The sequence below is a fragment of the Zootoca vivipara genome, chromosome 6, assembly GCF_963506605.1.
Source record: "Zootoca vivipara chromosome 6, rZooViv1.1, whole genome shotgun sequence".
In the NCBI taxonomy this organism is placed as follows: Eukaryota; Metazoa; Chordata; class Lepidosauria; order Squamata; family Lacertidae; genus Zootoca; species Zootoca vivipara.
This window is the reverse complement of record NC_083281.1, coordinates 95,911,681-95,929,168: the sequence shown is the minus strand read 5'-3', so window position 1 is coordinate 95,929,168 and position 17,488 is coordinate 95,911,681. Positions and strand designations below refer to the sequence as shown.

Sequence of the window (17,488 nt, the reverse complement as noted above, 5' to 3'; positions counted from 1 at the left end):
GAAATAGTTCTTATTTTAGGAGATAATAGTTGCAGCCAGCCAGTGTCCATGTGCTCCTTCTCCACCAGCCCATTGGCTTGCTTCATCTCCCACTTGATTGACATCTCACTGGCCAGCATCTCTTGCTCTGGCTGCTCACCTTTGGTTGAGAGCCCTTTGGGCTTGTGCCCTTTCAAGGCTTGAGGTGTAAATGCAATAACTGGGAAGGTGGGAGAGAAAGAAAGCAGTTTCAGGTCAGGAGACCCATCTGAATCTCCTTCCTCTAACACACCAGCCCCACCCTCCAATAGATGTGCAGTTTGTTCTTTAGGTAGGGCTACAAGGTTTAATTAGTAGACTATAGCAGACTAAATCTTCAGTCAGTCAGCTGTGGGGGCAACAATTGAGTGCAAAAGGCAGCTTGAAATACAGTATTTATTTTAGATATGGAGTGGTAACTTGCTTAATTGCACATTACCTTGAACTTCCTGTAACATCTTAGAGAAGCAGCTCTATAGAGCTTTTGGCAGTATGTAATATTAACAGGCAGTGGCACTGTGGGTTAAACCACAGAGCCTAGGGCTTGCCGATCAGAAGGTCGGCGGTTCGAATCCCCGCGACGGGGTGAGCTCCCGTTGCTCGGTCCCAGCTCCTGCCAACCTAGCAGTCGAAAGCATGTCAAAGTGCAAGTAGATAAACAGGTACCGCTCCAAGCGGGAAGGTAAACGGCGTTTCCGTGTGCTGCTCTGGTTTGCCAGAAGCTGCTTTGTCATGTTGGCCACATGACCCGGAAGCTGTACACCTGCTCCCTCGGCCAATAACACGAGATGCGCGCCGCAACCCCAGAGTCGGTCACGACTGGACCTAATGGTCAGGGGTCCCTTTACCTTTACCTTTAATACTAACAGGCAGGTGGTTAATCAACCACAGATATTTCAGCTGCAAGCCCTAGTGGGGACTTGGGACAAGAGGTCCAGCTGCTTAACCTTTCCCCCCTCCTTTTCCCTCCTCTTTAGGCTCTCCTACCTTGAAACCAGTCTCGGTGCTGAGAAAATGTGAAGCGAAAGATTCCCCACTCCAGCCAGACACTTCCACCCCCCTGAAGAAGAAGAAGGGCTGGCCCAAGGGCAAAAGCCGCAAGCCCATCCACTGGAAGAAGAGGCCTGGCCGCAAGCCAGGCTTCAAGCTGAAGAGAGGGAAGGTCTTGGCAGCTGCCACTGAAGAGGCAGCTGACCCCACGGAAGCTGCTTTGAAACCAGGTCGCAAACCAAAAGTGCAGGAGAAGGAAGAGCCTGTTGAGCAGAAGGAAGAGCTTCTGCATGTTGTAGAGGAAAGGAAAGAAGAAGAGGAGGAGGAGGAAGAAGAAGAGGAGGAAGAAGAAGGGCCTCCAGAAGTTGGGGACCTGGGAGAGGAAGAGGAAGGTGCAGCTGCCAGTGAAGCAAGAGGGGCTTCTCCCTTAGGCAGCAGCAACAGCAGCGGCAACAGCAGCCCAGCAGCAGAAGTTAAGGAACCTGACCTGGAGGAAGAGGTGGAGAAGCCCCAGAGCCTCGGAGAGCAGAGGCAGTCGGAAGAAGAGCAGCCGGAGATGGAAGAACCTGAGCGTGAGGAGGAGGAAGAGGAGGAGGAAGTGGCAGCTGTGGCAAACCAGAATGAAGACCACGATGCAGATGACGAAGAAGATGATGGGCAGGTGGAGCCTGCCAAGAAGAATGAACTGGAGGAGCAGGCAGCAACAGAGGGACTAAAGGAAGAGCCTGACGCTCAGGAGCCTTTTTTAGAAACAAGCACACAGGACAGCAGAGAAGAGGATGTCAAGAACAAGAGTGCGGGAGAGGCAGATTCTGAGGAGGAGCAAGCCTCCCATGAGACATCGGTGGGATCAGATCCTGTTCCTGGTTCCGAAGATGACCAAGAGGAAGAGCAGCATGCTAAGGAAAGATTAATTGAGCTGAAGGAAGAGGAACCAATCCCTCACAGCGAACTGGATCTTGAAACCGTCCAAGCAGTGCAGTCCTTGACGCAGGAGGAGGAGAACAATGAGCACGACGTAGCCTACCAGGATTGCGAGGAGACCCTGGCGGCTTGTCAGAACCTGCAGAGCTACACCCAAGCGGAAGAGGATCCTCAGATGTCTATGGTTGAGGACTGCCAGGCCTCGGAACATAACAGCCCCATCTCCTCTGTCCAGTCTCACCCTAGCCAGTCGGTGCGCTCCGTCAGTAGCCCCAGCGTGCCCAGTGCCCTGGAGAGCGGCTACACCCAGATAAGCCCCGAGCAAGGTTCTCTCTCCGCCCCTTCTATGCAGAACATGGAGACCAGCCCCATGATGGATGTGCCTTCCGTATCGGACCATTCTCAGCAGGTGGTGGACAGTGGCTTCAGTGACCTCGGCAGCATCGAGAGCACAACAGAGAACTACGAGAACCCCAGCAGCTACGACTCGACCATGGGGGGCAGCATCTGTGGTAACAACTCTTCTCAGAGCAGCTGCTCCTACGGCGGCCTGTCCTCCTCCAGCAGCCTCACCCAGAACAGTTGCGTCGTTACCCAGCAAATAGCCAGCATGGGCAACAGCTGCAGCATGATGCCCCAGGGCAGCGTCCAGCCTGCCACAAACTGCAATATCAAGTCCCCCCAGAGCTGCGTGGTTGAAAGGCCTCCGAGTAACCAGCAGCCGGCGGCACAGCCCCCCCAGCCCCAGCAGCCCCAGCAGCCCCAGCAGCCCCCTCCTCCAGCACAGCAGCAGCAGCAGCCTTCCTTGTCCCAGTGTAGCATGAACAATAGCTTCACTCCAGCCCCCATGATCATGGAAATCCCGGAATCCGGCAGCACGGGCAACATCAGCATCTACGAGAGGATTCCTGGGGATTTTGGTGCCGGTGGCTACTCCCAGCCCTCGGCCACCTTCAGCCTAGCCAAGTTGCAGCAGCTGACCAACACCATAATGGACCCTCATGCCATGCCTTACAGCCATTCCCCCGCTGTGACTTCCTATGCAACCAGCGTGTCTTTGTCCAACACTGGCCTGGCGCAGCTGGCTCCGTCTCACCCATTGGCCGGGACGCCCCAAGCACAAGCCACCATGACACCCCCTCCCAACTTGGCGTCCACCACCATGAACCTCGCTTCGCCCCTCCTCCAGTGCAACATGTCCACCACCAACATCGGCATCCCCCACACCCAGAGGCTGCAGGGGCAGATGCCCGTCAAGGGGCACATCTCCATCCGCTCCAAGTCGGCACCCCTGCCCTCAGCGGCTGCTCACCAGCAGCAGCTCTACGGGCGCAGCCCCCCTGCGGTTGCCATGCAGGCTGGCCCCCGAACGCTGGCTGTCCAGCGCGGCATGAACATGGGGGTGAACCTGATGCCCACCGCCCCTTACAACGTCAACTCCATGAATATGAACACCCTGAATGCTATGAACAGCTACCGGATGACCCAGCCCATGATGAACAGCAGCTACCATAGCAACCCTGCCTACATGAACCAGACAGCCCAGTATCCTATGCAGATGCAAATGGGAATGATGGGGAGCCAGGCCTATCCCCAGCAGCCTATGCAGCCAAACCCTCATGGGAATATGATGTACACTGGCCCCTCTCATCACAGCTACATGAATGCTGCTGGGGTCCCCAAGCAGTCTCTCAACGGACCCTACATGAGAAGATGAGCAAGATAAACTTGCCGTCTTTCAAGAACTCAATGAAATCTCTCTATAAATAAAGGAACCTTTTATACTGACAAACCAGAGACAATGGACCTTTTTCCAGTTAAATATTGCTGTAGATCTTAGATGGGGTTTTGTTCCCTTTGGGTTTATTTTATTTTATTTTTAGGGGGCCTGGTCTTTATTCTTTTCATGTTTTGTGGGGTTCTTTTGGTTTGGGTCTTTGTTTTCCCTTCATGATCCTGAAACACTTCACAGTGCAAATCCATTTTTAAAATGGGGTTTGGGTTTACTTTTATTTTTTTTCAGGGAGGGAATTGAAAATGTGCACAAAACCGTTCTGTAATTTAACAAAGAGTCTTACTTTGCTGACCATCTGGGCAGAGTGTTCAAAACTGTCATATTATCTCATTTTCAGCCGCCATATTCTTTCTCCTTTTCCATTTGTCCCTTGTGCACAGCTCCTAAGATGGTGCCATCTCTAAAGGTCAGATCCTTCCCACCCTCCCCTAGCTTCTCTTTCCTACTTCAGGCCCAACAGCAGGCTTTGAGGTGGCGGCTTAAGGATGGGATAATAGAGCCCAAGGCAAACTTTCTGGTCCTCTTCTGCCACCCCTCCAGAAATAGGAACTCTGAGTGGTTTATTCTCCTCTGTCCCCATCTTTCTCTCTCTGAACTAAAGTACAGTTTAAATGTAACTTCAAAAGTGCGCCCATTGCCTTGGCCTAGCAGCAGCATCTTGAGAGCAAGCTAAGTGCAGCCGGGAAGCGGGGCGGGGGGAGGTTAGGGAGATGGGATGCTCAGTGAGCCCTGCAGCTGGAAATCTGGCATGTGAATCTTGGGACACAACTCTGCTTATGGACTGAGATTCTGAAGGTTCTTGCACACATTTCAATGGCTGTCAAGAGCCTGCCACCTTCTTCCCTGGCTGGCCTGTTGCCAGCACTGCTGAGCGTAGGCCTCTTTGCCCCGAGGTGCATCGTAGGGCTCTAGCAGCTTGCAGAGGGTCACTCTTGGGTGTTCCTTCAGCTGTGTGCATCTGGGGGGCCAGAGGAGGGAAGGCGAGGGAGACAGGACAGGAGGGCAGGGCAAGTCCGTGCAGTGCAATCCATCCCGTCATCCTGTGAAGAGATGCCACACCTGGGGGCACACCATCAACTAACGATAAGGAGGGGGACATGTAGCTTATCCTTCTAATGTAAAGTTCTCTGTATATTCCTGTAGAGCTACAGACGCACTTAGATTGACTTAGATGTGTAAAGAATTTTTTTTCAAAGAAACCTGAAAGGCAGTTGTGGAGGGGGGAGGGGGGTTCAACTGCACTAAAATGGACTTCCTCTATACTGTTGAGTATAAAAGCAGAATCCCAGGGGCTTCCAGCCCTCATTTTCTCTTAGTTCTTCAGCATGTGTACAAGGCTGTGTAGGATCCTTGTCCCTGTATATATCTATGAATCCAGGCTCACCTCATCTGTGTCGAAAGACGTCTCGGGCTGCCCTCTCCTTCCTTCCTTCCTTCCCTGGTCATCTGAGCTGGCATTGCTTCCTGGTTGCAGGGGGGCAGGGTGTTTTCGGGGTGTCAAAAGCAAAGCTGTTGGCACAAGGGCCATGTAATTTTATTATTATTTTTTGTCTGCTGTTAACCTTTTTTGGTTTTGGGTTTTTTGTATGGTTTTTAAAAATCAATTGGGCAGCTCCCTCTTTTCCACAAACCTTTGTGACTGTAGAACTATTGTAGAGAACCCAATGTTCTTTTCTATATTATAAAAAAAATCTGACACAGTAATATTGGTACCTGTCACCCCCCCTTCTGTTTAAGAAATAATGATAATAATGATAATGATAATAATAATAATAATAATGTATTTTTAGCAAAATAAACTTGGTAATCTTCTAAAAGAAATTTAAAAAAAACTCACTGTTAGTGACTTTGATGCCTTTTAAAAAAAAGAGCTTTTTCATTTCATTCCATCTTTAAAATTTTTTATCTTTGTTGTAGAATATTAAAGACTATTTTAAGAAAGATGAAAATTCTCTTTAAAGAGATCTCTAGAGTGTGTGACTAGAGTTCCAGATGCCTCTAAAGCCGCATGTACAAAATGAAGCCGCGTCTATTCCTGTCTGTTTATATTTGCTTTTCCTGTTTTGTAACTTCTTTGTACTTTGTTCTTGGTGACTTGTAAGCTTAAAAAGGGGAAGGGGTGCCTGGATGATAAACCCTTTGTAATTCTCCATGTCATGCGCTCCTGGGCCGGCCGGCCTCCCTTCCTCTCCTTGTATGTAATATCACTTTTTCCCTCCCCCCTTTCTAGCAAGTACTTTCAAAAGAACTCTGTACATTTTAACATAAAAAAATAAATTATGTTGAGCCATTTTGGATGTCTGGTTTTGCACATCAAATTTTTCTTCCTCTGAAACGTTGGAGAGCCAAGGGTCTCTCTTTGGATACTTAGCATGCAGGATGGACACTGTGTGTGTGCTAGGTTTATCAGTGGGGAAAACTCTAGACATGCTACGGTATCACCCCCAAATGCTCAGGCGGCAATGAATGGAAGAGAGCATACTTTGAACAGCGCCAAAGCTGAATGTTTTTCCTATCTGACCAGAGCTCCCTGTGAAGAGAGAATGGTTGGTAAGCCACCCTGGGAATTGTAGTTCCATGAGTGGGGAGGGGAATAGGGATCTCCTATCCACTCTTAGCACATACAGCAAACTGCAGCTCCCATAATTCTTTGAGGGAAGCCATAAGTTGGTATCCTAGTAGTTTAAATGCACTGTGTGAATGTGGCCTAACTGTTCCCCTCAAAGCACCAACTTGGTAGAGTCCTCCATTTATACTGAAGTTCATGCAATAAATTGCAGTGAGCCGCTGAGGCATGTGGGGATGAGGCTTGAGTGAGACTATGTGTTCATGTCTTGGTTAGCTAATATCGGGGGTGGGGGCGGGATGCTTTAGATTGGACATCAAAATAGAAGCCTTCCATGGCTGGGTTAAGCCCCTGGATTGGTAACTACAAAGTCTAATCAGAAAATTTCCAACTATCACCTGTGTTAGGAGGCAGCCCGGGGTGGGGGTGGGGACTAACTCTGTCCTAGTGAGCTTGCTTGTTCAAGAACTACTAAAGCCTCCCAAAATGAAAGCTAAGCAACAAGAACAGCCTTCCAGATGTTTGGACTGCATCTCCTAGCCAGCACTTCCATAAGATGCTTGGCTGTATTATGGCTATGCTTACTGGGACTGATGGGGATCGTAGTCCAAAATACCTAGAGGGTACCAGGTTGGGGGCTGAACTGGAAAGTGGTCTCAGGTTAAGGGCAAGAAGGTAAAGCAGGAGGTGAACTGGACCTACACAATGCAGAGTCCAGCTGAAGCCTGGTTGTGGGTGAAAATTGGATTCTTCTAGCACCAGATTTTTTGAGCTGCACTTTATTCTAAATTTTGTAAAATGCAATTTTCCATTTCAAACTGGCTGTTGCCCACTCTGCACCCTTTACAATATTTGTAGGATGTCAACTGTCTAAGCTAAAAAGCTTCAGGGATTAAAAGGTGGAAGCTTAAATTGAAACACATGGAAACTGGCTTCTACCAATCAAGGTGACATCCTGGGATATTGCTGACTAGTGAGTCTCCCCTGACATTTCTGCTCTTCCCAAACCTATTGCTTTCTACTACCTTCAACCCTAAAACTCTAAAAGGCAGGTGCAGTATTCCTGGATTTAAATTTGTACGGTGGTACCTCTAGTTACGAACTTAATTCATTAAATGCGGACTAGACAATGCTACCATTCAGTGGATTTGTAACTGGCTGACTGACCGAACCCAAAGGGTGTTCATCAATGGCTTCTCTTCATCCTGGAGAGAAGTGACTAGTGGGGTGCTACAGGGTTCTGTCTTGGGCCCAGTCTTATTCAACATCTTTATCAATGACTTGGATGATGGGCTTGAGGGCATCCTGAGCAAGTTTGCAGATGACACCAAATTGGGAGGGGTGGCTAATACCCCAGAGGACAGGATCACACTTCAAAATGACCTTAATAGATTAGACAACTGGGCCAAAGCAAACAAGATGAATTTTAACAGGGAGAAATGTACTACACTTGGGCAAAAAAAATGAAAGGCACAAATACAGGATGGGAGACACCTGGCTTGAGAGCAGTACATGTGAAAAGGATCTAGGAGTCTTGGTAGACCACAAACTTGACATGAGTCAACAGTGTGATGCAGCAGCTAAAAAAGCCAATGCAATTCTGGGCTGCATCAATAGGAGTATAGCATCTAGATCAAGGGAAGTAATAGTACCACTGTATTCTGCTCCGGTCAGACCTCACCTGGAGTACTGTGTCCAGTTCTGGGCACCACAGTTCAAGAAGGATACAGACAAGCTGGAACGTGTCCAGAAGAGGGCAACCAAAATGGTCAAAGGCCTGGAAACGATGCCTTATGAGGAACGGCTTAGGGAGCTGGGTATGTTTAGCCTGGAGAAGAGAAGGTTAAGGGGCGATATGATAGCCATGTTCAAATATATAAAAGGATGTCATATAGAACTCCAGAGAAGTGGACACGGAGCAATGGATTCAGACTACAAGAAAGAAGATTCCACCTAAACATTAGGAAGAACTTCCTGACAGTAAGAGCTGTTCGGCAGTGGAATTTGCTACCAAGAAGTGTGGTGGAGTCTCCTTCTTTGGAGGTCTTTAAGCAGAGGCTTGACAGGCATATGTCAAGAATGCTTTGATGGTGTTTCCTGCTTGGCAGGGGGTTGGACTGGATGGCCCTTGTGGTCTCTTCCAACTCTATGATTCTATGATTCTGGAGGTCTGTTCTTAACCTGAAACTGTTCTTAACTAGAGGCATGTTTTTGCTAATGGGGCCTCTTGCTGCTGCTGCACCGCTGGCACACGATTTCCATTCTCATCCTGGGGCAAAGTTCTCCTTAATGACTGTCAGTCTTGCAGAGGAAAGTTTTGCCAGGCAAACAACCAAGAATGATCCTAGCACAGGGGTCAGCAAACTTTTTCAGCAGGGGGCCGGTCCACTCTCTCTCAGACCTTGTGGGAGGCCGGACTGTATTTTTTTAAAAAAATGAACGAATTCCTATGCCCCACAAATAACCCAGAGATGCATTTTAAATAAAAGGACACATTCTACTCATGTAAAAACAACAGGCAGGCCCCACAAATAACCCAGAGATGCATTTTAAATAAAAGGACACATTCTACTCATGTAAAAACATGCTGATTCCCGGACAGTCCGCGAGCCGGATTTAGAAGGCGATTGGGCTGCATCTGGCCCCCGGGCCTTAGTTTGGGGACCCCTGTCCTAGCAGATGGGCAACACAGCATTGCTGAGAAATGAGTTCTAGCACAACACTGGGCAAAAAGATTTGCAGGCAGCTGGAGTGGATGAGCCTTGTGGTCCCTTCCAACTCTAATCTGTGATTCTATTCTATGATTCCATAGATGATGGTCATAGAAAGCTGATTTATGGTGAGCTCAGACCATTTACCTACCTAACGCCATATTTAGTACTTGACCTGCAGCAGCTCTTTATGGCTTCCCCAACTCTGGTGCCTTCCTACTTTGAACTTCAACTTCCAGCAGCCCCAACCAACATGGCTGTGCTGGTCGGGGCTGATGGAAGTTGTAGTCCGAAACAGCTGGAGGGTACCCAGACAGGAAAGACTGCTGTTTGGTCTGAAGCAGCTCTCTTACCACCTGTCCTTCACCTTTTTAATGGGGAGATAGGAGATCCTGAGGTTGACGGACTTGTTGTTGTTTAGTCGTTTAGTCGTGTCCGACTCTTCGTGACCCCATGGACCAGAGCACGCCGGGCACTCCTGTCTTCCACTGCCTCCCACAGTTTGGTCAGACTCATCTTGGTGGCTTCGAGAACATTGTCCAACCATCTCGTCCTCTCTGCTTTTTAAGATGCTGTTGACGGACTACAACTCATCCCTGACAATTGGCCATGCTGACTGGGGATGATGGGAATTGGGGTCTTGACAGCTGGAGAGCCACAGGTCCCCACCACTTCTTTTAAACAGAGGTGGTAGGAATTGAACCTGTGACCTTTTTTATAGGAACTACACATTTCAACCTACATGCTAATCTTTCATTGGTTTATTAGATGAATTGGAGAAGGCATAAATGGAGGCTGCTTCAGACTGTGAACTTGCCGGTATGGGGGCAGCAATTCAACCATTGAACATACTTGCACATTGTTGTCGTTTAGTCGTTTAGTCGTGTCCGACTCTTCGTGACCCCATGGACCAGAGCACGCCAGGCACTCCTGTCTTCCACTGCCTCCTGCAGTTTGGTCAAACTCATGTTCGTAGCTTCGAGAACACTGTCCAACCATCTCGTCCTCTGTTGTCCCCTTCTCCTTATGCCCTCAATCTTTCCCAACATCAGGGTCTTTTCCAGGGAGTCTTCTCTTCTCATGAGGTGGCCAAAGTATTGGAGTCTCAGCTTCAGGATCTGTCCTTCCAATGAGCACTCAGGGCTGATCTCCTTCAGAATGGACAGGTTTGATCTTCTTGCAGTCCATGGGACTCTCAAGAGTCTCCTCCAGCACCAGAATTCAAAAGCATCCATTATTCGGCGATCAGCCTTCTTTTATGGTCCAGCTCTCACTTCCATCCATCACTACTGGGAAAACCATAGCTTTAACTATACAGACCTTTGTCGGCAAGGTGATGTCTCTGCTTTTTAAGATGCTGTCTAGGTTTGTCATTGCTTTTCTCCCAAGAAGCAGGCGTCTTTTAATTTCGTGACTGCTGTCACCATCTGCAGTGATCAAGGAGCCCAAGAAAGTAAAATCTCTCACTGCCTCCATTTATTCCCCTTCTATTTGCCAGGAGGTGATGGGACCAGTGGCCATGATCTTGGTTTTTTTGATGTTGAGCTTCAGACTATATTTTGTGCTCTCCTCTTTCACCCTCATTAAAAGGTTCTTTAATTCCTCCTCACTTTCTGCCATCAAGGTTGTGTCATCAGCATATCTGAGGTTGTTGATATTTCTTCCGGCAATCTTAATTCCGGCTTGGGATTCATCTAGTCCAGCCTTTCGCATGATGAATTCTGCATATAAGTTAAATAAGCAGGAAGACAATATACAACCTTGTCGTACTCCTTTCCCAATTTTGAACCAATCAGTTGTTCCATATCCAGTTCTAACTGTAGCTTCTTGTCCCACATAGAGATTTCTCAGGAGACAGATGAGGTGATCAGGCACTCCCATTTCTTTAAGAACTTGCCATAGTTTGCTGTGGTCGACACAGTCAAAGGCTTTTGCATAGTCAATGAAGCAGAAGTAGACGTTTTTCTGGAACTCTCTAGCTTTCTCCATAATCCAGCGCATGTTTGCTATTTGGTCTCTGGTTCCTCTGCCCCTTCGAAATCCAGCTTGCACTTCTGGGAGGTCTCGGTCCACATACTGCTTTAACCTGCCTTGTAGAATTTTAAGCATAACCTTGCTAGCATGTGAAATGAGTGCAATTGTGTGGTAGTTGGAGCATTCTTTGGCACTGCCCTTCTTTGGAATTGGGATGTAGACTGATCTTCTCCAATCCTCTGGCCATTGTCGAGTTTTCCAAACTTGCTGGCATATTGGGTGTAGCACCTTAACAGCATCATCTTTTAAAATTTTAAATAGTTCAGCTGGAATATCATCACTTCCACTGGCCTTGTTATTAGCAGTGCTTTCTAAGGCCCATTTGACTTCACTCCAGGTCTTGTTTTTTCTGACTGTATAGAGCTTCTCCATCTTTGGCTGCAGAGAATATAATTAATCTGATTTTGATGCTGCCCATTTGGTGATATCCATGTGTAGAGTCGTCTCTTGTGTTGTTGGAAAAGAGTGTTTGTGATGACCAGCTTGTTCTCTTGACAGAACTCTATTAGCCTTTGCCCTGCTTCATTTTGAACTCCAAGGCCAAACTTGCCAGTTGTTCCTTTTATCTCTTGATTCCCTACTTTAGCATTCCAATCCCCTGTAATGAGAAGAACATCCTTCTTTGGTGTCATTTCTAAAAGGTGTTGTAAGTCTTCATAGAATTGGTCATTTTCACTTTCTTCAGTAGTTGGTGCATAAACTTGGATTACTGTGATGTTAAAAGGTCTGCCTTGGATTCGTATCGAGATCATTCTGTCATTTTTGAGATTGCATCCCAGTACAGCTTTTGCCACTCTTTTGTTGACTATGAGGGCCACTCCATTTCTTCTACGGGATTCTTGCCCACAGTAGTAGATATGATAGTCATCCAAACTGAATTTGCCCATTCCCTTCTAGTTCACTGATGCCCAGGATGTCAATATTAATTCTTGCCATCTCATTTTTGACCACATCCAGCTTACCATTATCCATGGTTCTTACATTCCAGGTTCCTATGCAATATTTTTCTTTACAGCATTGGACTTTCCTTTCGCTTCCAGGAATATCCGCAACTGAGTGACCTTTCGGCTTTGGCCCAGCCGCTTCATCAGCTCTGAATCTACTTGTACTTATCCTCCGCTCTTCCTCAGTAGCATGTTGGATGCCTTCTGACCTGAGGGGCTCATCTTCCAGCGTCATAACTTTTATATGCCTGTTGTCTTTGTCCATGGAGTTTTCTTGGCAGGGATACTGGAGTGGCTTGCCAGTTCCTGCTCCAGGTGGATCACGTTTAGTCAAAACTCTCCACTATGACCTGTCCATCTTGGGTGGCCCTGCATGGCATAGCTCATAGCTTCTCTGAGTTATTCAAGCCCCTTCACCACGACAAGGCATTGATCCATGAAGGGGACTTGCACATTAGTTCTAGGGAATAAAAAGAATCTGTAACCCAAAGCCTAGAGAGTGGGAATAAGCATGTGCTACAGGTCCACACCGAAAAGAAGGAGGAGGTGGGGAAAGATCTCTAGAGCAAAGCAGAGCACAAAGTCAGGGATAGGACACCTGTCCTATCTCTGACAATTAAACTTTAGAATCCTGTGCCAAGAAGGCAAGAGTCTCACCTGTTCCTTGGTTTGTGATCCAGCAAGGCGTGGGGTTAGAATCATAGAAGGGATCCATGGGTCATCTAGTCCAACCCCCTCTCAGCTAAAGCACCCATGACAGATGGCCATCCAACCTCTGTTTAAAAACCTCCAAGGAAGGAGAGTCCATAACCTCCTGAGGGAAGGCAGAAGAAAGTGGGAATATTTCTTCCCTTGATCTGAGCACTGTATGTCTGTTGATGCAGCCTAGAATAGTGTTAGGTTTTTGTGCTGCTGCTGGATCACACTGTTGACTCATGTTAAGCTCGTGGTACCTTTTCACAGGTACTGCTGGTGTCCCCCATCCTATATTTGTGCATCTGGTTCTTCCTGTTGGGTTTCTTGAATGATCAAAGTTGCTTTTGAGCCGGTCTAATGTCAATGCTGTCTGTTTAAGAAAAACAGGTGCTGGTAATTTCTGTTTAATTGCTCACAGGCGTGGGCTCTACTCCATGTATATAAGGCTCTGTTGGAAAGCATTTTGTGTGGTAGTTGTGTGGGAGTATGGAGGGAGGTTTGAAGGGTTGGACTGTGGGTATGTAAAGTTGCTGGGAGAGAGCGTTTATCTTTAGTTTAAAGTCTCTTCCAAGTCTGTTTGTTTTTCTGTTAAAGAAAGCCAACCTTTTGTTTTTCTTCTGTATACTTTAAACAGTATTCTGCTAGTCAGGGGTTTCATGCTAGGTTGGGAAAGTCTTTAAACTCTTGGTGGTTTATTTTAGCTAAGTCAACTTCTGTTTGCGTATTTTGTTTTTCTATAAACTCTGCGTGAAGCGTACTTTGAAGGGCCACTGGGAAACTGGGGTATATGATTTATGTTAGCACTCTTAATACCCAGTTTTTCCCAATATTATTTTGTGATACTTCCTGCCTAAGTGCAGAACCTTACATTTGTCCCTATTGGAATTCCTTTAGTTAGCTTGTGCCCAGTTTTCCAATCTGTTAAGGTCATTTTGAATTCTGATTCTGTCTTCTGGGGCATTGGCTTCGTCTCCCAGTTTCTTCACATTGCCCTTTTAGAACTCAGCAGAAGACAGATGGGGACCAAGCTAGATTAGTTGGCACGGCCTGTTTCTGGCGCCTACTATGGGCAAAGCAGACATCTTGGGGGCGACTGTTGATCTGGCCAGTTCCAAGTACAAATATTGATGCCCATTTTCACACTGTTTCACCACAGAATGGCAGAATAAGCATAGCTCTAGAGGGGCAGCATGATTTGTGGTTCCATCCATGTTATTAAAGTTCACACTGGAGAGGAGGAGAAATAGCAGCCATTCCTGGCTTACACGAAAGAATAATAAGAATAAAAAACCAGGGGAATTATGCCTAACAAATGGCTGGCTCTGTTCTGTACGGTGCTTAAGGCCACACACATGATCAACGTGCAAACAGGGTTGGCCTAAAAGTATGAGGCTTGGCAACCGAAAGCAACCTCAGCTAGTGAGCAAGCCAGACGAGAGAACAAACTGCACTGCTCAGCAACACTTTTAAACACTAGGTGGAGGCAACATTTCAATAACTGAACATTCCCCATTGCTTTTTATAACATTTTCCACTTTCTTCTTTTGGAGTCTTTGCAGAAGCACATTTCTTTCTGATTCTAATTCAAAGTCATGGTTTTGCATTTTTTTTTTAATCCCACATGGTCCAGGGTATCTGAAGGACAGTTTTATGATACTTTCTGCCCATTCTGATGGGGGGATGGGCTGGGCTGGCAGAGTCTGACCATTTCCTGCCATTGAAAGTAAGTTGGTTGCTACATAGGATCGGGCTTTCTCTGTGGATGTTTTCTCCAGATGTATGTTTGGCCCCTCTGGTTTCCTTGCTGGATGGAGGGGTAAACCCCCCCATGCCCAAACCCAGTTCTAGTAGGCTTTCATTGACTATTGAGCCATTATCCAGCCCCTGATGTTTGTCTATCTCCTGTTTTGGGATGTCAGTATTTAATCATCTTTTAATTTGCTTGGTTGTATTTGGTTTCATTTCCCACTTATGGGTTATGTCTCGTGATAGTCCTGCTTAAAAAGTAGATTGACTGAAATCAATAGACACAGCTAACTTAACTCTCAGCAGCCTTAATGACAATGTAGTCCCCAGGATTTTGGAGAAGAAGCCATGACTGTTTAAAGTGGGATGATACTGATTTAAATTAGTGTGAATGGAGCCTAAAGCATGATCGGATTTGCAGCCAGGCAAAAACACTCAAGGAAGCAGGGCTTGGGAGGGGTGCAGCTCAGGAAGGAATGTAGCCTGGGAAGAGTCCTGAGGGCCAGGTAGAAGGCTACTTTGGTCCCCGAGCCTTAAAAAACCCAACTTTTATCTACTTGCTCAGTTGATAGGAAGATACAAGTCTCTGGTGATTCATCTGTCTTGTGCCATTCACACATGTTTGAGGCCACGTTGGGCAAACGTTTCCTGCATTGCAGGGGATTGGACAAGATGAGCCTCATAGTCGATTCTATGACTGTAGGTCATTCCTTGATGGGTCAGTGATTGATGAGCCCATATGTGTGAACCAACTCTCAAGTGAAAAGGCATCACACAACCTTCCTGGGTTGCATTGTCCATTGCTGAACCGTTTCTGTACTTACAAAGCGATAAATAACAGCCGCTGGCCTTCCATATGTGTGCAAACAGCACAAAATCATTCTTTCTTTAAAAAATACCTGTTTTTAAAGGTTCAAAAGACAAATCTAAAGCCACTTCATTTTTATGCACCTTTTGTTTCCTTTTTCCACTTTATCTTGTTTAACCAAAATATTTTCAGTATTTTTTTAAAAAAATCTAAAGTCACTTCCAATGAACAGTAAAATCTAAATGCAACCCTGCAATATTAAACAATTAAATATAATCAAACAGTAACAAAGTAGATAACAGAGAGGCGAGAATAGCAAATTAAGGCACATCCTCAAAAACGTGCAGGAACATGAAAGCCTCACACACCTTTGCAAATGCATGTAGTGGCAAAGGTTGGCAGGTTGGGTTGTGGAGCCGGTTCCATCCCACTGCTGAGAGGGGCCTGTCCCATCAGCTCATAGACTGAGCTCCCTTCAGAGACCATCTGTCTTCTGTTATGCTCATGAAGAGGTTCCTTTCTCCTGCCTTTCTCATATTTCCCCAGTGGCTGCTGGCAGGCTGCGCTGCCCTGGACCTTGGTGGGATGGCAATATTGAGCAACTGGGCCAAGTCCTGCATCAGCAGGAGAGGTGGGAAGCAGGCAGGGCTCATGCCATCAGCTTTGCCAAAAGACCAGCTCCACCAGGCACCTTCTCCCACTGAACTGTGCTGGCTGGCCAGTATAAGAGCAACTGTTAAAAAAATTGTGCCTGCATTTGATCCCCACTCTGCTTTTCTCCCTATCCCTTTTCTCTGGTGTGTTGTGTCTTTTTAGATTGTAAGCCAGTGGCCAGGGACTGCCTTGTTTTAATGGAAGCCTGTTTTGCTGAAGCGTGGGATACAAATGCTCCAAACCAGCCAACCAACAACAAGTTCTGACTCTGTTGCATAAAGTGCTAGACAACTTGGGACCAAGATACCTGAAAGGTCATCTCACCACACATATACCTCTGGAGGTGGGAGGGTCTCCTGGAGGTACAGTGGCCCCTTGGTTCTCAAACACCTTGGTACTCAAACAACTTGGAACCCAAACACTGCAAACCCGGAAGTGTTCCGGTTTGCAAACTTTTTTCGGAAGCTGAACATGCTCCGTTTTTAGTGTTCCGCTTCCGATTTGAGTGTTACGCTGCGTTCTGCCTGTTTTTGCTATTTATTTTGTGGTTTTGTTTTTGTGACACTGTGGGACCCAGTTCAGCTACTGATTGATTCTGTGATTGCAGTACATTGTTTATTGCTTTCATTTTATGGATCAATGGTCTCGTTAGATAGTAAAATTCATGTTAAATTGCTGTTTTAGGGGTTGTTTTTAAAAGTCTAGAACGGATTAATCCATTTTGTATTACTTTCTATGGGAAAGCGCGCCTTGGTTTTGGAATGTTTTGAAACGGACTTCCGGAATGGATTAAGTTTGAGAACCAAGGTACCACTGTACCAACTTATCAGGCGGTCTGTTCCACAAAATGCAGGACTTGGGCCTTGAGTGTTGTGGCATCTGCCCTTTGGAATGCCCTCCCCTTGAAGATTGTGGGACGCGGGTGGTGCTGTGGTCTAAACCACAGAGCCTAGGGCTTGCCGATCAGAAGGTTGGCGGTTCAAATCCCTGCGATGGGGTGAGCTCCCGTTGCTCGGTCCCAGCTCCTGCCAACCTACGGTAGCAGTTCGAAAGCATGCAGTGCAAGTAGATAAATAGGTAGGAAGGTAAATACAGCAGGAAGGTAAACGGCATTTCTGTGCGCTGCTCTGGTTCACCAGAAGTGGCTTGGTCATGCTGGTCACATGACCCGGAAGCTGTACACCAGCTCCCTCAGCCAGTAAAGCAAGATGAGTGCCGCAACCCCAGAGTCGTCTGCTATTGGACCTAATGGTCAGGGCTACCTTTACCTTCACCCCTTGAAGATTAGGCAGGTGCTGCCTCTGTTGCCTTTTCAGCTCCTGCTGAAGACCTTCCTCTTCCCACAAACCTTTTCTGTAGAGATCTTTCACAGTCTGCACCTGTATTGGAATTGATTTAAATATTTTTAATTTTTTCATCACTCTTGTGTTTGCTGTCCTGGGCTCATCTGGGAGAAGGATGGGATAGAAATTTAAGAGGCAGGCAGGCAGGCAGGCAGGCAGGCAGACAAACAAACAAACAGTAACATTGACATTGACATTGAGATTTTAGCAGTAAATACTGTGGTTAAACCACTGAGCCTAGGGCTTGCTGTTCAGAAGG

The 17,488-nt window shown here is 46.9% G+C and overlaps 1 protein-coding gene across 2 annotated transcripts in view; it reads left to right on the top strand.

Moving 5' to 3' along the window:
• Positions 1 to 6,019, top strand: part of KAT6A (lysine acetyltransferase 6A) — a 71,638-nt gene extending 65,619 nt beyond the window's left edge. For both annotated transcript variants that reach the window (XM_060276428.1, XM_035117427.2), the window contains exon 16: positions 996 to 6,019. In XM_060276428.1, the coding sequence (XP_060132411.1) occupies positions 996 to 3,649 (2,654 nt within the window). In that variant the 3' untranslated portion in view covers positions 3,650 to 6,019. The remainder of the gene's footprint in view (positions 1 to 995) is intronic.
• The last annotated feature ends 11,469 nt before the right edge of the window (positions 6,020 to 17,488 follow it).